This window comes from Schistocerca cancellata, chromosome 7 (assembly GCF_023864275.1).
Source record: "Schistocerca cancellata isolate TAMUIC-IGC-003103 chromosome 7, iqSchCanc2.1, whole genome shotgun sequence".
Lineage (NCBI taxonomy): Eukaryota > Metazoa > Arthropoda > Insecta > Orthoptera > Acrididae > Schistocerca > Schistocerca cancellata.
The window spans coordinates 106,935,028-106,958,892 of NC_064632.1; the positions used below are offsets into that span (position 1 = coordinate 106,935,028).

The window sequence follows — 23,865 nt, forward strand, 5'->3', positions numbered from 1 at the left end:
GGGTATACACGGGGCACGAACAGCGCCAGATGTGTGATCACTCTGAAGGACACGAAGATATCGTGTACCCATGGGAGGCAACGGTATCAGCACCTGACAGTGTTTAAAGGGTGCCTCTTTGTACGTGTCCATTTGGCCGTCTGGCTGGACCGTGCAATATCCAGATTTGTGGAGCATTCTGACTGGACAGCATCCCGATGTTGGACTGTGTGTGAACGTGAGTGCACGTACTCTCGTCGGCAAAGTTCCAGTCGATCACGTGACTACCACAACGGAATATCGTCGTATTGTCCAGCACGCACAGCTTAGCCCATTCACATCTGCTCCTGTTATCCGAGAACAAGTAACGGACTACCTGGAGTATTCAGCGTTATCTCGCATCATTGGTCGGGGACTAGAAGCGGCAGGATTAGGGAATGGCGGTCTCATGTGTAAGCACCACAACGGGACCTGCTGAGACTGGAATGATCGTCGGTGCGAGTATTCTGGTGACCTGGGGGACTTCCTTTGCTTCATTTGTTTTGAAGAGGCACAGCGGTCATGGTATGGGGAACTATCAGGTATGACTTCAGGTTACGGCTGGTTCTCGTTGACGGAATCCTCAAGGCACAACGCTACGTCACGGACGTACTATGTCTTCATGTGATCGTCCACACCCTGCACGGTTGTCTACGAACTGCCTGCGTGGTGTTGAGGTACACATATGGCCAGTCAGGTCCCCATATCTATACCCATAAAACAACAATGGAAGCAAAAAAAAAAGGGTTCAAATGGCTCTGAGCACTATGGGACTTAACTTCTGAGGTCATCAGTCCCCTAGAACTTAGAACTACTTAAACCTGACTAACCTTAGGACATCTTTCACATCCATGGCCGAGGCAGGATTCGAACCTGTGACTGTAGCGGTCGCGCGGCTCCAGACTGTAGGGCCTGGAACCGCTCGGCCACTCCGGCCGGCAACAATGGAAGAAGCTTGGACGTTTCTGCGATCTAGTGCTAGTATCCAGGATATCAATAGCCAATCAGGACAGTTGTGGGCCAGCTTGCCTCTGGAGAGGATTCAATGACTTTATGACACCATACCCAATAGAATCAGCGCATGCATGTAAGCCAGAGGGAGTGTAACGTCATTGGGATTGGTGGGCTCATAATGCAAAGATCTGTGTAAGTTTTTTTCGATTTCGTAATCACTGCAGTAACATCACATGACCTCTCAACCCGTGAAGTTTCATTTCGTTTCTTCTTCACCTCTCTGAGTGCTTTCTGTTTTTTTTTTTTTTTTGCAGTTGTCATTCTTCCTTACGTTTTCGAAAGTCAACAAAATGTTTTGGCGCTGAGAGGAGAAAATAGATCTTAACGTCGTGAAAAGATTTCTGCCCAATGAGAAGCGCCTATGTTCTAATGATTGCCACCGCAACACGACTATTATATCTGTAACGCTCACTCCCTATTTCGTGATAATACAAAGCGAGGTGCCCTTTTTAAACTGTATAGATGTCCTGTCTGCTAAGGATCCCATACCGCCCAGCGACATTCAAGAAGGGGACGGACAAGTTTGTTGTAGGCAGTCTCTTCATTAAATGTGTTGCATCGCCTAGGTGTTCTAGAAATTCAATGTAGTCTGTGGATCGCTTTCCCCACAGCATTTTAACAAAACAATTTTAACTGTATTCCTAGGCATTTCGTTGAATCGACATCCTTTAAGTTTGTGTGACTTTTAAGGTAACCGAAATGTAACGGAATTTGTTATTACTCATGTGTGAGACCTTATACTTTTTATTATTCAGGGTGAATTGCCACTTTTCGCATCACGCAGATACCTAAATTGTTTTGTTATTAGTTTTGATTTCTGATGACTTTACTAGAATGTTAATCAAAGCATCGTATGATAATGAGAGATTGTCTGTTATGTCGTTTATATAGCTCAAGAATAGCAGAGATCCTGTAACATTTCCTGGAGAAACCCCAGGTACAGCTTCAAGTTGACTAGATGCCTTCTCGTCAATTACTATGAAAAGTCAAAATATTTCTGACAGGAAACCAGGAATCCAGTTTCAGAGCTGAGACGATACTCCAAAAGTATACAATTTTCGTAGAAGCATGTTGTGTTTTAGGAGTTTCTTCCACAGTCACAGATTTTTTTTTTTAATTTATCAGAAGCTGCTTGCAAGAAATGGTGTCAAAAGCTTTCTGGAAATCTAGAAATATAGATCAAACTCATTACTTCGTGTGAATAAAGAGACAGTTGTGTTCTTAAAGGAATGATTATTTCTGAGTCTTTGCTGATTAGGCCGTTCACGATGAGGAATTTAATGACGTTGGATCACTCTATGTGTTTCAAAAAAATGGTTCTGAGCGCTATGGGACTTAACATCTCAGGTCATCAGTCCCCTAGAACTTAGAACTACTTAAACCTAACTAACCTAAGGACATCACACACATCCATGCCAGAGGCAGGATTAGAACCTGCGACCGTAGCGGTCGTGCGGTTCCAGACTGAAGCGCCTAGAACCACTCGGCCACAACGGCCGGCACACTATGTGTTTCCAAATCCTACTAGAGATCTACGTGAATCCTATGGGTCTGTAATTCAGTGAATTACTTCTGTTTCTGTTCTTGTTTGTTCATCTGCCCTATGTAGTTTTCCAGTTTTTAGATACGGATGTCTCGTCTTAGCAGCAGTTTCACGTGATTACCCAAAATGGAGCTATTGCTTCAACATATTTTATCAACACATTGTCTTTATTAAATGATTTAAGTTGCCTCGTTACACTGAGAGCATCGACCTCCAAACTGATCATGTTGACGGTTGTTCTTGTTTCGAATTCTGGAATGGTCTACAGGCCGTTCTTTGAACCAGGAGGGGACTTCTGAAAATGACCTTGGAGTGTGCTAGCCACTGCAAAAATTAAATAGTATATGTTCTTGTAGTAAAAGTTGCCAATCGTTAGTAAAGTCTCTAAGTGAGCACATCCGTACTATAGAACATCTTGTGCAAGTAAATCATTGAGTTGAAATTGGAAGTGTTGGCCAAAATTGTAAGAAAGATCAAAAGTTAACGATCTGTCGACAACGAGATCACTGGAGAGTAGCAAAAGTTCGTATTTAGGGAAGGGTGATGGAAGGAAGTCAGCTGTTTCCTCTCAAAGGAACCATTTGGACATTTACCTTAAGAGATTTAGGCGAATAATGTACAAAGTGAGAATGTTTATTTTACACGTAGAGAAAAGTGTTGATGTCAAGTACAGCGTTTTGTTGAATGTGCTGGACGACACAACTGAATGTAGGATAGACGATCAATACGTGATCGTAAATAAACTGGACAGAAGAGGAAGAGACGTCAAAAATGTAACGTATTGTGTTAAAGAAACTCATTGAGCAGTGCCGATCCCCTGAAACTGCTGCATAAAAGTTTAGAGTTGTGCGGGGATCCAGGCATGGTTTAAATGATTTAATTATGACTGAGTGACATGTTTACCGGATACCATCTTCCTTATAGTCTCTGTGGCATTGGAGAATAGGGGTGGAGGGATCGGGGAGGGAGTGTGATCAATGACTACACTTCGAGGCGTCTCTAGATACATGATTCAGCGAGATAATAGTCTTAAAAAAGACATCATCGTGCGAGCCCCGGTACGGTGACCGTTTTTTTTTTCTGTGAGGATTTCTCATATAGATATCACATTTCACTGCACTTGTAGGGGTAAGTGCTGCGGTGTTAGTCGCCACCGTCGAGGAATGTGCGACGCAGCATGGTCTGTGGTGAGCTGAAATTGTTTTAAAGTCATTGTTCGTCGTTAGCTCGGCGATAAGAGGATAGCTTCCTGGAAGGTCAGCAGGTGGCAGGTTTATCTGCAAGGCCTGTCCCTGTCCGTGAAGAGTTACGCCGATAGCTGTGTCAGCGCTGTCCGTGTGCGGCAGCGACCAGCACAAGGCCCAGTGTCTGACTGACCACACACACTGCAGCCATGAAGGCGGTGCTGGCCATTCTGGTGGCCACGGCCGCTTTGGCAGCGGCGTCTCGCTTCGGAACGCCGTATGGGCGAGCCGTTTCTCCAGGTAACTGCTCTTTCTGCTGGGGGTGCTGCCTGCGTTTCCTTTCAGTATCATCGTGCTGTGGGCTTTGCAACCTAGTACTTATAAAATGATTTAAAATTACTTTCTAGTACACACTGCTGAGCCAAAAGATTATGAACACTTATTTAATAGCTTTGGAAGGCAGTTCAGGAGCTGTTCGGGGCGGTGTGGATTCGACGAGCCGCTGGTAAGTTTGTGGTAACAGGTGTCTATGCACAGGTTACGCAGTTACCGTCAGTTGTCGGCCGGTTTTTGTGGACGCGCAGCTAGCGCCATACAGAGTCCCAGCTGTGTCCACTCGAGTTGAGACTAGATCACTCTCGCAGCCGAGACATCAACGGTGGTTCGTTGTCATACTCTTTAAACCACTGTAGCACGGTTATGGCCTGATCAAAGACAGATATCCCCAGTGGGGAAATGCCATCGCCGTCGAAAGAGACATCAAGCAAGAAATGGCGCAGGCGGTTCGCGAAGATGTTCATTTACCCCACAACTGTCATGATGCCTTAGGTTATTAACACAAGTGTCATGGAAGCATAGCACAGCCCCTAGCACAATACGGCCCCCACCAGCTTCTGTGGCGCGATGCGTGTTTCGAACAGTTCTTCCCCAGGGTGACGGCGTACCAGGACACGAAAGTCGACCTAGTGTAACGAGAAACGTGATTCATTCCACCAGCCGATGCGTTTACATTGATCCACGGTCCAATCTCAATGATACTATGCCCACTGAAATAGTAACTGACGATTACGTCTACCAAAAATGTTTCGCCTGTTCATACTAGGCCTCTTCAGTGGTCTATAACACAAAGAAAATGATTTAACACAAATATTTTGATAGGAGTGATGTAGCGATTACATGCAGCTCATTTGTTGTTGTTGTTGTTGTGGTCTTCAGTCCTGAGACTGGTTTGATGCAGCTCTCCATGTTACTCTATCATTTAACTTATCTAAATGCTTACGAATATAGGGTGCCGCAGAAGGAATTGCCAGTATTCAAGGACATGACAGGAAAGACCATTTGAAGCAAAGAAATTCATTGTTGGATACATTGGCTTCCGAGATAGAACACATTTAATGTACATTATTATTTATTTTATGCATTACTCGATACATCGTCAGGCTTACAAATCCATACATGTACAACTGCTAGTAAACATTAAAACATGCGATTTAATAAGTATTAAATGAAACATAAGTATTTTTCACACATTCATGTCTAAGCATTATCGCACAAGTCACATTACAGCTCTTGTACTGTTCACAATAAATGTTCAAATATATCACCATAAACTTCATTGTGTTTGTGAGCTCTTTGAAGAAAACGTTGTGTTTCATATCTGAGAGAACTGCGCTACCATGATACGACCACGCAATTCATCTCGCGTATTCAGCTTCCTTTTGTACACGTCAGACGTCCTCCAGCCCCATCAACAAAAATCTAATTATGTAAGGTCTGGCGAGCTTGGCGGCCAGTTAACTGTTCTAGCACGACCAATTGATGTTGAGATGTTCCCTCGCATTTCTCGTAAAGTGTGGAGAAGCGCCGTCACGCTACAAGTACACAGCAGGCCGCGTCGCAAGAGGAACATCCTCAAGGTGCTCAACAAACGAATTTTCCAAAAAATGCAACTAATTCCGTCCCGCCACTGGCCTAAAAGAAATGTACATTCAATGTGTTCTATCACGGAAACCATTCGGAATGGGGCATACATCAATGTGAAGTTTTTGCTCCAAATGAATACTAACTACTCGCCTCGAACACCCTGTACGTGGTTGTGGTTTTTACACCTGCATTCGTTTTTGTGTCCGTTCCATATATCCATGTGTTCTTCTGTAAGTACTAAATGCACATAGTAGAGGTTTCTAAAGGATAGGTCACATTTAAGCATTAAATTACAGATAACCGATACAGTAGCGCACTGAATGTGGTCTTGCACACATCCTTTAGGGCTCACTCAGGTATTGTGGAAACTGGAGAGCGTGAGAGTATAATGGGATCCTTGGGTGGGAGGAAAGGAAATTTTTATTTATTTTGTTTTTAATGTGAACTGTGACTTAGTTTGAATATTGTTCTTCTGTTGTCGCTCTTTTGGTCATTTTGTATATTATGACCTTCTGAATAAAATATTCTTCCTGAATAGATCATATTGCCTCTCTTTTGTTTTTATGGCATAAGACTGCCATAAAACGCTCAGTTGCAAAAGACCGAGTTTTTTTCTTATCTGTATGGTAAAACATAATTGGAGCAGCAACTGAGGAAAAATGGCTGCAAATGGCTCTGAGCACTATGCGACTTAACTTCTGAGGTCATCAGTCGCCTAGAACTAACTAACCTAAGGACATCACACACATCCATGCCCGAGGCAGGATTCGAACCTGCGACCGTAGCAGTCCCGCGGTTCCGGACTGAGCGCCTAGAACCGGTAGACGAAAAATGGCTGCAGATATTAACAATATCCATACTGTCGTTCACCTTCTGTGGGCTGACTCACATAAAAATTAAATATTTCCGGACATGCTGTTTAGCATTAACAGTTTGCTGAAAGACTGGTGTTACAGTGCGTACATCAGACATTGCATAACAACAGATATTGCGCACCAGAACAGCAGTCTTGAGATCATGCAACGATAGTGACGTGGACGGTTACGACGCGTGTTCTGTGACATCTGGTGACAAGACACGTCTGCTTCTCTCTCTTGCTCAACAAACGTAATGACGCAGCGATGTGCTCGGGACAGAGTACATGAGAGACGCACATGCACAGACATGTGACAGCAACCGACTGGTACGCTGAAATCACTGTTTCCAGCATTTTGAATAATGGGAAGTGCTCATTTTTTTCAACAAGCGTCAAATCCGTGTCAGTCTCATAAATATTTTTCCGGGCTAGTTTTATTTTTCTTATCCTGTGTTACCACCGACTGCGTTTCACGTAATACAAAAAAATGGTTCAAATGGCTCTGAGCACTATGGGACTTAACTGCTGAGGTCATCAGTCCCCTAGAACTTAGAACTACTTAAACCTCACTAATCTAAGGACATCACACACATCCATGCCCGAGGCAGGATTCGAACCTGCGACCGTAGCGGTCGCGCGGTTCCAGACTGAAGCGCCTAGAACCGCTCGGCCACTCGGCCGGCTCAGGTAATACAGTAAGGCAGAAAACACACGCGTTAGAGAAGAAGTCTTGCCAGTTGCCAGTGGTGACTATACAAATGGGTATGTCTACGATGGACATGACAAGTGATTACCTTCCACCCCTATAATGAAGGCTGTAGTTTTCTGTTGTCTTCATTCAAAGAAAAGGACTGGTAGGAGATAACGGCTTTACAACTTAATTATCTACAATTACAAGTTTAATTACCTACAAATTACTCACTCTTACGAAGTCATAAAAGAATGAAATGTTTCCAGGTGAAGAAGCAGACTCTAGAACAAATAGAGGGAATTATATAATCACTAGCCAGGATCGAATACGTGCACTTGAAAACTTACTTCTGCACAAACAGTAATGTTGGCGCATACCCCGAAAAAAAAGTATAAGCAGTTCTGTAGCATAGAGAAAAACTGATTGCCTCCGTCTAAATTACTGACCCCTAAATATGTATAACGGTACTTCTCTGCAACTGTCCAGCATCTCGTCGTCTCGCTGAAAGAAAATATACTGATGTGCCAGTACACGCAATGTACGCCGTACGCCACTTATTAGGTTACAAAAAGGCGGGATTGTGACCAAGGGAACGATAGGGTTGGGTGTCAAAAAACGTTTCCAACTCTTAATAGGTCTATGTATCGAGCAGAAAAAAATAGCAAAACAAAAGGTCTACCAATTACTGTATATGCGTTAATTTAAGTAGACGAGGCCAACAGCTGAAGATAAACACTGTGTCACCATGTGTCATTAGGTACAAACCATACAAAGTTATACATTAACCGTAGTTAGAGCAATCAAGATTGTGAGAAAAGCAAAGATCTACTGCATCACTATAAATATGTAGGTTAACCTAACTAGATCTGTAGGTTAGTATGAAAAACATAGTCTGCTAATCACTGTAAAGATGACAAATTGATTTGCAGACAGGCATAGTGAAAAGGCTTTCAGCCAAAGCCTCCTTCAGAAAAGAAAACACACACATTCACAGAGCAAGCATATCTCATGCATAAATGATCGCAATGTCTGGCAGCTCAGAACAGAATGAAACTGTCACGTTGAGCAGCAGTCTGGTCCTGGGCAGGGAAGGGGGGCGAATGGCAGGGTATGGATGGGGGGAGAGAGGAGTGATGTGGAGTGTGCAGGGATTAGATGGAGGCATGTCAAGACTGCCAGGCACAGCATCAGAAGGCTGTGGGGTAAGGGAGTAGGGAGGAGGTGTATGGGGGAGAGGAAAAGGGGAAGATACTGTAATAGGGGGTGAGGGGGTGAAGAGTGGATGGATTGACCAGTCGAGTCACTTACTTATCCTGCCCCATCAGAGGATCAGGCCAACTATGAAAGCAGCCATGTCACATACCAGCTCTGCTGCAGTCATAGCACAACTACTTTTATTGATACAACTTCCAACCAGCTGTCCACCAGGAAGAACAGCCGCCACCAAACTATGAACAACATGCAACTGGACGTAATGTGCTTGATTTCAATTCCCTTCTGCCCTAAGCTTTTTTGAACTGGCCAAATGGATTTTATCGCAACATATTTCCATTTCTGTAACTATTGTGGCCTCTGCCTTTGCTAATCTACTGTCCTATTACCTCCACCCAACAGTTTCCGCCCTCTGTCCTATTATCTCCTTCCTATTCACATCCGCTCACCCTCATTGTGTTCCAGCCTCTGCCAACGCAACCACCCACCTTTCCCCTTCCCTGCTCCTCTCCCTTTCCCCTCCCTGTATGCCCCCTCCCCACCTCCTTACCCTACGGTCTCCTAGTGCTGCAACTGGCAGCCTTGCTACGCCTCCATGTAGTGCCTGTGCACTCCATCAGACAGGAGTCTTCTCTCCCCCATCCATACCCTACTACCTCTCCCTCTCCTCTGCCCCACTCCACATTGTCACTCAACATAAAGTTGCATTCTGGGTCGAGCTGCCAGAGATGGACATTGTGTGTGCATGAAATGTGCTTGCTTGATGAATGTATGTGTGTTTTATTTTCTGAAGAAGACTTTGGCTGGAGGCTAAATGCATAAAAATCTTTTCATTGTACCTGTCGGTAACCTAGTGTGTCATCTTTACGGTCAGTAGCAATCTATCCTTTCTAAAATATTGTTGATATTTCAACCTGCAGTTTCCATTGTTTGATTCTGTAGACAGTAATTTTATGCAAACACATTGCCGCCTTTCAATATGTCAATGGATTTTTAATACTATCTAACATAAGAAAATTCACCGGTATACTTGGGAAGGCAGGGGAACCAGATCTGTCATTGATTATGTAATAACAGATCAGGAATTCAGGAAGGCTGTGAGGGACACACGTGTATTCAGGGGATTTTTTGATGACATTGATCATTATTTAATCTGCAGTGAAATTGGGATTGTGAGGCCGAATGTGCAGGAGGTCAGGTCCATATGTAGGAGGATAAGAGTCGAGAAACTTCAGGATAAGGAAATCAGGCACAAGTACATCACAGCGATCTCAGAAAGGTACCAGTTAGTTGAATGGAGTCAATTACAGTCATTGGAAAAGGAATGGACAAGTTACAGGGACACAGTACTAGAAGTAGCTAAAGAATGTCTTGGAACAGTAGTGTGTAAAGTTAGGATGAAGCAAACAGCTTGGTGGAATGATACAGTCAAGGCAGCCTGTAAAAGGAAAAAGAAGGCGTATCAAAAATGGCTACATACCAGAACCCAGGTAGACAGAGAAAGTTATGTTGAAGAAAGAAACAAAGCCAAACAGATAATTGCAGCATCCAAGAAGAAATCGTGGGAAGACTTTGAAAACAGGTTGGAGACTATGGGTCAGGCTGCTGGAAAACCATTCTGGAGTGTAATTAGCAGTCTTCGAAAGGGAGGTAAGAAGGAAATGACAAGTATTTTGGACAGGTCAGGAAAACTGCTGGTGAATCCTGTGGATGCCTTGGGCAGATGGAGGGAATATTTTGAAGAGTTGCTCAATGTAGGTGAAAATGCGATCAGTAATGTTTCAGATTTAGGGGTAGAATGGGATAGGAATGATGATGGAAATAGGATCACATTTGAGGAAGTGGAAAAAATGGTCAATAGATTGCAGTGCAATAAAGCGGCTAGGGTGGATGAAATTAAGTCGGAACTAAAATGGCTCTGAGCACTATGCGACTCAACTTCTGAGGTCATCAGTCGCCTAGAACTTAGAACTAATTAAACCTAACTAACCTAAGGACATCACACACATCCATGCCCGAGGCAGGATTCGAACCTGCGACCGTAGCGGTCACGCGGTTCCAGACTGAAGCGCCTTTAACCGCACGGCCACACCGGCCGGCTAAGTCGGAACTCATCAAATACAGTGGAATGTCAGGTCTTAAATGGCTACAAAGGATAATTGAAATGGCCTGGGAGTTGGGACAGGTTCCATCAGACTGGACAAAAGCAGTAATCACACCAATCTTTAAACATGGAAACAGAAAAGATTGTAACAACTGCAGAGGTATCTCTTTAATCAGCGTTGTGGGTAAAATACTCTCAGGTATTTTTGAAAGGAAAGTGCGAGTATTAGTTGAGGACCAATTGGATGAAAATCAATGTGGGTTTAGGCCTCTTAGAGGTTGTCAGGACCAGATCTTTAGCTTACGGCAAATAATGGAGAAGTGTTATGAGTGGAACAGGGAATTGTATCTATGCTTTATAGATCTAGAAAAGGCGTATTACCGCGTTCCTAGGAAGAAGTTAATTTCTGTTCTACAAGATTATCGAATAGGAGGCAAACTTTTGCAAGCAATTAAAGGTCTTTACATGGATATTCAGGCAGCAGTTAGAGTTGACGGTAAATTGAGTTCATGGTTCAGAGTAGTTTCAGGGGTAAGACAAGGCTGCAACCTGTCTCCTCTGTTGTTCATATTATTTATGGATCATATGTTGAAAACAATAGACTGGCTGGGTGAGAGTAAGATATGTGAACACAAAATAAGCAGTCTTGCAAATGCGGATGACTTACGTTGTGATGGCAGATTCGATTGAAAGTTTGCAAAGTAATATTTCAGAGCTAGATCAGAAATGTAAGGACTATGGTATGAAGATTAGCATCTCCAAAACGAAAGTAATGTCAGTGGGAAAGAAATATAAACGGATTGAGTGCCAAATAGGAGGAACAAAGTTAGAACAGGTGGACGGTTTCAAGTCCTTAGGATGCATATTCTCACAGGATGGCAACATAGTGAAAGAACTGGAAGCGAGGGGTAGCAAAGCAAATGCAGTGAGCGCTCAGCTACGATTTACTTTCTTCTGCAAGAAGGAAGTCAGTACCAATACTAAGTTATCTGTGCACCGTTAAATCTTTCGATCAACTTTGTTGTACGGGAGCGAAAGCTGGGTGGATTCAGCTTACCTTATCAATAAGGTTGAGTTTACGGATATGAAAGTTGCGAGGATGACTGCAGGTACTAGTAGATGGGATCAATGGCAGGAGGGTGCCCCAATGAGGTAATCAAAGAAAAACTGGGAATGAACTCTATAGATGTAGCAGTCAGGGCGAACAGGCTTAGATGGTGGGGTCATGTTACACGCATGGGAGAAGCAAGGTTACCCAAGAGACTCATGGGTTCAGCAGTAGAGGGTAGGAGGAGTCAGGGTAGACCAAGGAGAAGGTACCTGGATTCGGTTAAGAATGGTTTTGAAGTAATAGGCTTAACATCAGAAGAGGCATCAATGTTAGCACTGAATAGGGGATTATGGAGGAATTTTATAAGGGGGACTATGCTCTAGACTGAACGCTGAATGGCATAATCAGTCTTAAATGATGATGATGATGATGATGATCCTCACATATTAAAAATGACTGAAATTAAAATATGCCATGTGCTATTCATGTAGCGATAATGGAAGAGAGGGCTACAGGAAATGGGGGAAGGGAAGAAACTAAGGCCATAGGTGAAGTGAGGAGGATAACAGGGTGTTCTGTTTCTACTCATGATTACGCGTTTTTAATATGAAAACCTGTATTTTGGTAGTTTCGTGCACTACCTCATTATAGAATTTCGTCTTTTATATCGAGTATGCGAAGGCATACTTTCCAAGAAATCAAGGAAAGAAATTGTTACGATTGTTGCTTATGTACCCGCAAAGTGGTGAACATGTGTTCGATTGCGGTGCAACATATGAACTCTGATTATGAATACTCTGACAAAACTGCACTGGCAGATGTTGGTACACCAGTAAATGAATAGCAAACCAATCTGGTAAAATCGTTATATGTTCCTGAGGGCCCGTGGCTTGGGTAGGTGTACATTCGTCATCTCCATTCCTCCGTTACATTCCATACTTGTATTCGTTGCCTCCATGAACCACTGACCTTGCTGTTGGTGAGGTGGCTTACGTGCCTCAGCAAATGCAGATAACCTTACCACAGATGCAGCCACAACGAAGCTGAGATGGTGAAAAGACGGAAGAAGCGTGTCGTGAGATAAAAGAAATTATTCAGGTAGTTAAGGGAGACGAAAGTTTAATAATGATGGAGGACTGGAATCTGATAGTTGTAAAACGAAGAGAAAGAGAGATTGTAGGTCAATATGGTCTGGGGGAAACAAATGAAAGAGAAAGTTGCCTTAGAATATTACACACAGCGTAACTTAATCACAGCTAAAACTTGCCTTAAGAATCGTGAAAGAAGGTTGTATACCTGGAAGAGACATGGACACACCAGAAGGCTTCAGATTTATTTTATATGGTAAGATAGAGATTTAGGATTCAGATTTTAAATTGTAAGACATTTCCACGGGCGGGTGTGAACTCTCACCACAATTTTATGGTTATGAACTGTAGATTAAAATTAAAGAAATTGGAAAAAGATAGGAAATTCAAGAGATGGTACCAGCATAAGCTACAAAATCAGAGTTTGTTGAGAATTACAGAGGGAGCATCAGGCAACGATTGAGTAGACCAGGGGAAAGGAATACAGTAGAAGACGAAAGAGTAGCTTTGAGGAACGAAATAGTGAAGACAGCAGAGGATCAAATAGGTAAAAAGGAACAGTAGAAATCCTTGGACAACGCAGGAGATACTGAATTTTACTGATGGAAGGAGAAAATATAAAAATGTACTAAATGAAGCAGGCGAATGTGAAATGAGAGTGACAGGAAGTGCAAAATGGCTAATCAGGAATGGTGTAGTACAATTGTAAGGATTTACAAACACATTTAACTAGGAGAAACATAGATACTTCTTGTAGCAAAATTAAAGAGCACTTTGGAGAATTGAGAAGCAGATGATGAATATCAAGAGATCCTATAGAAAACCAGTCCTAAGCAAAGAAGGAAAAGTTGAAAGGTGGAAGGAGTATATAGAAGGACTGTGCAAGGCAGACGCACTTGCCGTATTACAGAAATGGAAGAGGGTGTAGGTGAAGACGAGGTGGGGAATATAATACTGAGAGAAGAATTTGACGGAGCACTGGAAGATCTATGTCGAAACAGGGAATAGACAACATTCCGTCAGTACTACTGATAGCCTTGGGAGAGCCAGCCACGATAAAAATCTTCCATCTGGTGTGAAAGATATATGAGTCAAAAGATACACCCTTAGACTTCAAGAAGAATATAATAATTCCAACTCAAAAGAAGGCAGGTGATGACAGGCGTGAATATTAACGAACCATCAATTTCACAAGTCATAGTTGAAAATACTAACACGAATTATATTAGAGAAGAGTGGGAAAACTAGTAGAAACCGACCTCGGGGAAGATCAGTTTGGACTCCGGAAATATGTAGGAACACTAGAGGCAATACTGCCCCAACAACTTATCTCAGATCTTACAGGATAATGTAATGTAATCGAATTAAATCAGGTGATCCTGAGGAAATTACATTAGGAAATGAGACACTGATAGTTGTAGATGAGTTCTGTTATTTCGAAAGCAAAATACATGATGAGGGCTAAAGTAGAGAGGATATAAAATGTAGACTTGCAGCGCCAAGAAAAGCGTTTCTGAAGAAGAGAAATTTGTTGACATTGAAAGATTTAAGTGATAGGAAATCTTTTCTGAAGTATTCGTATGGAGTGTAGCCATGTCTGGAAGTGAAACATGGACGATAAACAGTTTAGACAAGAAGAGAATACAAGCTTTTGAACTGTGGTACTATAGAAGAATGCTGAAGATTTGATGGGTAGATCACGTAACTGATGAGGAGGTACTGAATACAATTGGGGAGTAAAGGAATTTGTGTCACAACCCGACTAGAAGATGATTGACAGGACACATTGTGAGACATCAAGGGATCACCAATTTAATAATGGAGTGAAGTGTGTGGCCTAAAATCTGAGGAGGAAGACGAAGAGATGATTGCACTAAGCAGATTCAGAAGAATGTACGTTGTAGTACACGTAGTTATTCGGAGATGAAGAAGCTAGCACAGGATAGAATGACACGGGGAGCAGCCTCCAACGAAACCGTTACTCGCATATGAATTTACAAGTATAAGCTGACACAACACTGTTATACTGTGGTATATGTTTGATGCTCTCTGGCGTGTGGGATTTAAAACCACAACGCCAGGGTAGTTTAGGATCTGCTGGTAATTAATATCCCAATATTCCGAAAGACAAAAAATTATCTAAATCTACCGTCGTCACGATCAAGAAGTCGGCAGTGATAACACAATCACCACAATGAAACATTAAACAGCTAGAGGAAACAAATCATCACGTGTACCAACATGAGTTGGAGTGAAGGTGTATCGCACGGCACAAGCTTTGCTCATTATCTGTTCGTCTAACACATAAGTCAGCGTAACTCGTAAACAGGCGCGGCCAGGAAGGCCCAACGGTATCGACCGGCCGCCATGTCATCGTCGGCCCACAGTTGTCACTGGGTGGGGATATGGAGGGTCAAGTGGTCAGCACACCGCTTTCCCGACCGTACGTCAGTTTCCGAGACCAGAGCCACTACTTCTCAATCAAGTAGCTCCTCAGTTTGCCTCAGAAGTTTGCACTCCGCTTGCCAACAGCGTTCGGCAGACCTGATGGTCACCCATCCAAGTGCTAGCCCAGCCCAACAGTGCTTAACTTCGGTGATCGGACAGGAACCGGTGTTACTACTGCGACAAGGCCGTTGGCCAAGTCAGCCTAAAATTGTCACAAATCAAAATATATTTTTGTACTTGATTAGACGTATGAAGAAAGGTGATCATGCCGTAGATATGGGGCTGACGTCCGCTGCATGTCTGACTCTTTCATCAGTCACATCCTCCTTGAACAATGGCGTGTCACCCCCACTGCTAACCGTTCTGTGCTGCAAAGACGTCAGACCATTCACGTTAAGATTATTAATGTTTCTCATACTATAATGGCTTAAACAGATGTCTCCAGTGAAGGCACTTTCAGAGCGATACATGACATAATTCCTCCTACTTCCTAACTCTGAAAGCCCGTAATTTCACGATGGACTATTTTTCCTTTCTTGTTCTGCATTTCTTGGACCAGGCTACCAGCTACCAGACCGTAGCTGAGGTGTCTGTCCCTGCAGACTAAGCCATATTTTTATGTTCGTCACTCTCAGTATTCTTACTCCAGCCCTCCAGAATTTCAGATGACGCAATCTGCACTTCCATTGTGTTTACTTGGATTTTTGTGTGCATCTACTCCTTCCACTGTGACAATGGCTGCTCACGTCTTCATGAATCCAGATCATTAAACTCAGTTAAAATTTGAAAATCTCGTGAGCCCTAGCTCGAATCACGATGCTGTTTTCACCAATCTCACTTTCATACACTCTCACATCCATCTGTATATGTTTCCAGCCGATTCCTTATCTCTATCTACCAAGTTATTAACACTGGGATGGGTGTCTGATGCCGCGTCTCAACCTGACGCAAAATAAATTTTAGTATTTGAAACTCAGCTGATAATAATGTCAATGAAATTCTTAGAAGCTTGAATCAAAGGATCTTATATCAGAAATACTAGCTGGAGGGAATGTGTGTACGCACGTGAGAGGGCTCCTACTATGAAAGACACGTGTCTGTGGTATGTAGATTATGTAAACGTTATTGTACGACCACTTCAAATACAACATTTACTAAGTGCCTGACAGCTCCGTTCTCAGGAAAGGAAATATACAGTGATGTGACAATTTTCATAGGATGTCTCGCAATATCGTGTCGAAACTCCTTTTGCCCGACATAGTGCAGCAGCTCGATGTGCTATGGACTCAACAAACCGTTGGAAGTAGTGAGCTATATTGCGTTTATGGCCACTCATAATTGCGAAAGTGTTGCTGGTGCAGGATTTTGTGCATTAACTGACCTCACAACTATGTCGTGTAAATGTTCGATGGAATTCTTGTTGGGGATCCAGAGTGACAAAATCATTCACTCAAATTGTCTGTTCTTCAAAGCAATCGCTAACCATTGTGCCCCGGTGACATGGCGCATTGTGATCCACAAGCATTCCATCGTTGATTTGGAACGTCAATTTGATGAATGGCTGCAAATGGTCACAGGGTAGCTGAACATAACCATTTCCGGCCAATGATCGGTTCATTTGGTCCAGAGGACCCAGTCTATTCCATGTAAACACAGCCCACACTATTATGGAGCCATCACCAGCTTGCACAGTACCTTGTTGACAACTTTGGTCCGGCCGGCCAGGGTGGCCGAGCGGTTCTAGGTGCTTCATCTGGAACCGCGCGACCGCTCCAGTCGCAGGTTCGAATCCTGCCTCGGGCATGGATGTGTGTGGTGTCCTTAGCTTAGTTAGGTTTAAGTAGTTCTAAGTTCTAGTGGACTGATGACGTCAGATGTTAAGTCCCGTAGTGCTCAGAGCCATTTGAACCATTTGAACAACTTGGGTCCATGACTTCGTGGAGTCTTGCCACATTCGGACACTACCATAGCTCTCCCAACTGATATGGGGGCCCATCTGACCGGGTCATAGTTGTCAGTCATCTAGTCCAGCCGATATGGTGAGGAACCCAGGAGAGGCACTGCAGGCAATGTGGTGTTGTTAACAAAGGCACTCAGGTCGGTTGTCTGCTGCCATAGCCCATTAACTCCAGATTTCGCCACACAGTCGTAACAGATACGTTCACCTTACATCACCCATGGATCTCTACGGTTATGTTGCTTATCTGTTAACATCTCTACTCTAACGCCACTGTTCTCGGTCGTTAAGCGATGGACTTCGGTCACTGATTTGTACCGGGTAAGAGGTTGTGCCTGAAATTTGTGTATTCTCGGTATAGTCTTGACACTGTGGGTTTTAGAATATTGAATCCCCTAACCATTTCCGAAATGGAATGTCTGATGGGTCTAACTTCAACAACCATTGCGTGTTCAAAGTCTGTTAATTCCCATCGTGAAGCCAATAATCACGTCGGAAATTTTTTCACATGAATCACCTGTGTACAAATTACAGCTCCGCCAATGGACTGCCTTTACACACTTTGTGTGCGCGATACTGTCACCATCTGTATATGTGCATATCGCTGTGACGTTTGTCATCTCACAAGGGAAACTCCCCATCGCACCACCTTCAGATTTAGCAGTAAAATTGCTCAGAGAATAGCCTGTCAAAAACTGAACCAATGAAGCATGAAAATAAGAATAAGGTGTATTGAACTGGAGAAAAGCAAAGCAGAAACAGTGAACATACCAAGCTCAAGACGTGCAACATCGAGCGACTCCTGAGAAACACATCAAGGCTGTATGGTCGCGGTGTTGGACCGCAAAACGGGAGATCTGTACCCATACCTCTCTCTTCCTCCATTTTTTTCCGAATATTTATGAACTGCCCGTTCAGTCACTGGCATGATTGTTCTCCTTCTGTAGTCTCGAAAATCGTCATACTATACATTGCTTACAGCATATGATTCATATGGTAAGAATGTTGAGCTGTGTTGCGGCTCACATTAGTTCCATTGGTAGGTTGGCATCGAGTAATAGGGATAGTCGCATCTCGTTTTCTTCTTGTGTTTACAGGCGCCACTACATTTGCTAGCGTTGTCTGTATGCGAGTGGCAGCAGCAGCAGTTATCGATATCTAGTACGGTGGTGCTATCTTTGGAGGGATGTCAAGTGTTTTCGGGGTCGGAGTGTGTTGGGGAGATCAGCTGGGACGGAGCAGCAGTGTGGACCGGCCGCGCGGCGACATGCCAGGATCGCTGGCGGCATGCAGGCGCTGCCAGATCAAGGGGCTACAGTTGCGAGGGCCACAACCTCGTTGTCCACCAGACCCAGAAAGTTTGAGCTGAGTGAACATTAATCCAGTAGTGAAGCCTGTTACCCTCAATAGGCTGCCACCTTATTGCCAACTCATAAATGAGGTCGTCTTTCCTCAACAGGCTGATCCCGGGGCACTGCCTCACTGCCATTAGAATCGGTCACCTGAAACAACAAAATAGCAAAGACAAATATCGTGTAACACTGACAGAGTTACAATTTGAACCAACGGTAACTATAATGACAATATTACAATCATAATCACGCTCTGCTACCACTGAGACCTGGGTTATTGGGGGAAGGCATGATTCAGTGTGGATAGGGCCGTAATCAGATACCGTTGGTTGTTCAGTCTTTTTATAAATCACGTACACCTTATTTGGTAACAATTGCAAATAAAGTTGACAATAAGCAACAACTATCAGATCTGACTTTAATGACACAATGTCTAATTAAAATTTTTTTTAAACAAGTTGCACTCACGGCTGAAGGCCTTATTGACCAGAAATTCAAATTATCTGTCGGCTGAAGGCCCCAATAGTAATAACTCAAAAAACAATTTGACGGATGAAGACCTGGATAGCAAATTCTTCAGAACCAGTTTAAGTTCTCCAGGAGATACCAAAATATTTTTAAAAAAGACAATCATCAAAATTTCACTACTAAGAGACAATATCTAATTAAAAATTCTTAAGACCAACTGCATCCACGGCTGAAGGTCTTATTGACAAGAAATTCAAATTTTTTTTCGGCTGGACTCCCCAATAGTAATAACTCAAAAAACAATTTCACAGCTGAAGGCCTGGATAGCAAATTCTTGAGAAGCAATTAAACTTCTGAAAACGATATTTAAAGAACGATCATCAACAATTCAGAGTTAAGATATTTTGTCTGATTAAAATTTCTTAAGACAAATTACACTCACAGCTGAAGGCGTTATTAACAAGGAATTCAAACTGTTTGTCGGCTGAAGGCCGTAACAGTAATAATTCAAAATTAAAATATTTTTGTTAAAAACTTTCTGACCAAATCAAGAGAGAAGTGGACCTCAGACAGTGCTCCAAGGATCGACCTTGGAAAGTCGCTCAACTTCGTAAACGAAGAGACAGGCAGCCAAGAGTTGTATTCACTTAACCAGTTGGTAACTCAAACCAGTGACAGTTTAAACGCAGACCAACACTCTTGCATAATCTACCTAACGTCTGATAGCCAATACAATTATGAAATAACCCAGGCAAGGCGGAACTGGCAGACAGCACTGCATCTTCAGAATCCAGTGCTTAGAACATCCAGAAGCAGAAGGAAGCACTATGACCAAATTAGTCCAAAAGAAACAAAGTATCCGAACCACAATCAAGGAGGCTATTGAACTACATGCCTTACCGGACAGCAGCGGCAAGTGCGGCGAAAATGCACTAACCTCCAGCTCAGGTAACTGGGGCGTTAATGGCCACTAGGCAGAAAAAATACTGCTGGTTGAACCTCACCAATAATAACACAAGGAATTCAATGATTAATAATAAGAAGTGGAAGACAGCTAATAAATTTGACCAACTCCAAACACTCCACTCGTTGCTCTTCATCTCAGCGACGCTGCGAGCAGCAACGCGCAAACAAACGGAGTGATCTCAAAATAGTGGAGGTTCCACTACTGTGTTAATGTTCACTCAGCTCAAACATCCTGGGTCCGGTGAACAACGAGGTTGTGGCCATCGCAACTACAGCCCCTCGATCCGGCAGTGCCTGCGTGCTACCAGCGGTCCTAGCATGTCCTCGCACTACCTGACCTCACTGCTGCTCCGCCCCAACTGAACTGTCTGATGTACTCCAAACTGGAAAACACTTGACGTCCCTCCAAAGATAGTACCACCGTACTAACCGCTGCTGCTGCCACTCACGGACAGACAATGCCAGCAAACATAGTGGCGCCAGTAAACACAAGAAGAAAACGAGACGCCACTATACCTATTACGTGATGCCAACCTACAAAGGGCACCAACGTGAGCCGCAACACGACTCAGATACACTCCTGGAAATGGAAAAAAGAACACATTGACACCGGTGTGTCAGACCCACCATACTTGCTCCGGACACTGCGAGAGGGCTGTACAAGCAATGATCACACGCACGGCACAGCGGACACACCAGGAACCGCGGTGTTGGCCGTCGAATGGCGCTAGCTGCGCAGCATTTGTGCACCGCCGCCGTCAGTGTCAGCCAGTTTGCCGTGGCATACGGAGCTCCATCGCAGTCTTTAACACTGGTAGCATGCCGCGACAGCGTGGACGTGAACCGTATGTGCAGTTGACGGACTTTGAGCGAGGGCGTATAGTGGGCATGCGGGAGGCCGGGTGGACGTACCGCCGAATTGCTCAACACGTGGGGCGTGAGGTCTCCACAGTACATCGATGTTGTCGCCTGTGGTCGGCGGAAGGTGCACGTGTCCGTCGACCTGGGACCGGACCGCAGCGACGCACGGATGCACGCCAAGACCGTAGGATCCTACGCAGTGCCGTAGGGGACCGCACCGCCACTTCCCAGCAAATTAGGGACACTGTTGCTCCTGGGGTATCGGCGAGGACCATTCGCAACCGTCTCCATGAAGCTGGGCTACGGTCCCGCACACCGTTAGGCCGTCTTCCGCTCACGCCCCAACATCGTGCAGCCCGCCTCCAGTGGTGTCGCGACAGGCGTGAATGGAGGGACGAATGGAGACGTGTCGTCTTCAGCGATGAGAGTCGCTTCTGCCTTGGTGCCAATGATGGTCGTATGCGTGTTTGGCGCCGTGCAGGTGAGCGCCACAATCAGGACTGCATACGACCGAGGCACACAGGGCCAACACCCGGCATCATGGTGTGGGGAGCGATCTCCTACACTGGCCGTACACCACTGGTGATCGTCGAGGGGACACTGAATAGTGCACGGTACATCCAAACCGTCATCGAACCCATCGTTCTACTATTCCTAGACCGGCAAGGTAACTTGCTGTTCCAACAGGACAATGCACGTCCGCATGTATCCCGTGCCACCCAACGTGCTCTAGAAGGTGTAAGTCAACTACCCTGGCCAGCAAGATCTCCGGATCTGTCCCCATTGAGCATGTTTGGGACTGGATGAAGCGTCGTCTCACGCGGTCTGCACGTTCAGCACGAACGCTGGTCCAACTGAGGCGCCAGGTGGAAATGGCATGGCAAGCCGTTCCACAGGACTACATCCAGCATCTCTACGATCGTCTCCATGGGAGAATAGCAGTCTGCATTGCTCCGAAAGGTGGATGTACACTGTACTAGTGCCGACATTGTGCATGCTCTGTTGCCTGTGTCTATGTGCCTGTGGTTCTGTCAGTGTGATCATGTGATGTATCTGACCCCAGGAATGTGTCAATAAAGTTTCCCCTTCCTGGGACAATGAATTCACGGTGTTCTTATTTCAATTTCCAGGAGTGTATATTACTATCGCAAGTAAATGTTATGAATAGTGAGAGCATGCTTGATGCCTCGTAGACCTCTCACAGAGGTGTGAGCTATGACACAACGAAGTAAAATAAGAGTCAAAGCTTCCAAAATGTAATGGAAGAGGCATAACATGTGGTACTAGTGTAGGCAAATAGCAGGTACTTAAGTCGGGAGGTCCTTTCATTAATCGTCGCTGTTGCAAACGGATGTTACACCACGATATAGAGACACATTTGAACACAACGAACAGACATGTAACAGACCGGAAGACCAGTTCATAATTTTGTGGGAAAAAAGTGGGGCGTGAGTGAGTTTTCAACCTGGACTTCTCTCTAAGCAGTCCAACGCCGTGACAGTGTGACCACGAGGCCACAATCGCTTACATTCTCTCGACGTTGCAGATGTTGACATTTGACCGTCCACTGTTTCCATTTTGCTTCTTTTTCCCACAGTTCAGTACACCTTCTTCCTTTTTTCGTGCTTCAACCGAGCGAGGTGGCGCAGTGGTTAGCACACTGGACTCGCATTCGGGAGGACGACGGTTCAATCCCGTCTCCAGCCATCCTGATTTAGGTTTTCCGTGATTTCCCTAAATCGTTTCAGGTAACTGCCGGGATGGTTCCTTTGAAAGGGCACGGCCGATTTCCTTCCCAATCCTTCCCTAACCCGAGCTTGCGCTCCGTCTCTAATGACCTCGTTGTTGATGGGACGTTAAACACTAACCACCACCCCCACATTTTCGTGCTTCATCTGTGTTCAGTTTTTGACGGGCTACCCAATGGGCCATCTTACCACTAAATCTGAGGGGGCGGTGATGGGGAGTTTCCATTGTCAGTGTGTTCCTCTTCAGCCTTTGCCTCTGGGTTGCAAACGAAAGGGAACGCGGCCGCTGTCCTCGGTTGCAGACGCGCAGCAGGAGTGCTGCCAGGACGGGGTGCCGGTGTGCTCGCAGCTGAGCCGGCGGCTGGGGATCCCCGACCTGGGCTGCGAGCTGCTGTGCCGCGCCCAGGGCCACCCCGGCTCGCTGGGCTGCAGCTACCGGCCGGCCGTGCCCGCCTGCGGCTGCCGCAACGACGCCGCCCTCTCCACGGCGCCGCCTCCACAGGAGAAGGCCGACTACTCAGCGCAGCCGGAGCTGCGCATGCTCGGCGGCAGAGTACCAGACCTTAGAACTCTGCCGCGTACGAGATTCTAATAAGGGACGTCATCTTGTACCTGGCAGCATATACGTCGTCAAATGACAAAACTTATTTCATACGGTTTCAGCTCAGTAGATGAGACATTCAGCACCTGTTAGTTTTGACTAATGAGAAAAAATGTTGCTACATCTTTATGTGTCATACTCAACTAAATGAGATGAACCTGCTTTAACATCCCACCCCAGTACTACATATGTCTTCAAAAACCGTTCACCTTCCTTTAATAGCTACAGATTGGTAATCGATTATCTGGTACTGGTGTTAATTAAAAATCTGTCCATTTTATTAAGTTAATTAAGTTTCAATAAGAACTGCTGCATCAGTTATTTAGCTATACAAAATCATTTGATTTTCCTCAATAACTATGCATTGGCAATCGATTATCTGTCACTGGTGGCAATTAAAAATCTGTACATTTTTAATAGGGTAATTAAATTTAAACAGCAACCTCTGTATCACTTACTTAACTCAACAAAAGGATTCTATCATCCATGCTGAGCAAAGGCACTTTTTCTATCCTTTCTGCGTCAGAGCAGTAGCGTAGTGTGAAGTCTACCTTTTTTTTTTTGCTTGTTTAAATTGTTTTTGGGAAATACTTCACGATCTCTTACAAACTTCATCTACACTGACGAAACTCAGCAGAGCTACCTGATCAATTGAAATCTAAATTACACTAAAAATCCTAAAAGAAGAATGCACACAATATTATGGTAATTATTAAATAGATTTTAAAAATACTGTCAGGTTGCTCCAAAATATTCACTTGTTTTTGTGAATTTCTTTAT

The 23,865-nt window shown here is 44.4% G+C and overlaps 1 protein-coding gene across 1 annotated transcript; it reads left to right on the forward strand.

Moving 5' to 3' along the window:
* Positions 1-3,905: 3,905 nt before the first annotated feature.
* LOC126092370 (uncharacterized) lies at positions 3,906-23,365 on the forward strand. Its single transcript, XM_049907919.1, has 2 exons — positions 3,906-4,059; positions 22,787-23,365. The coding sequence occupies exons 1-2, from the start codon at positions 3,969-3,971 to the stop codon at positions 23,074-23,076; spliced, it is 381 nt and encodes a 126-aa protein (XP_049763876.1). The 5' UTR covers positions 3,906-3,968; the 3' UTR covers positions 23,077-23,365.
* The last annotated feature ends 500 nt before the right edge of the window (positions 23,366-23,865 follow it).

Bases quoted from the DNA above. Each gene is read 5' to 3' on its own strand.
- LOC126092370 (XM_049907919.1), top strand. From the start codon at position 3,969: ATGAAGGCGGTGCTGGCCATTCTGGTGGCCACGGCCGCTTTGGCAGCG. The intron at 4,060-22,786 runs GTAACTGCTCTT...CCTCGGTTGCAG, and splicing joins TGGGCGAGCCGTTTCTCCAG to ACGCGCAGCAGGAGTGCTGC.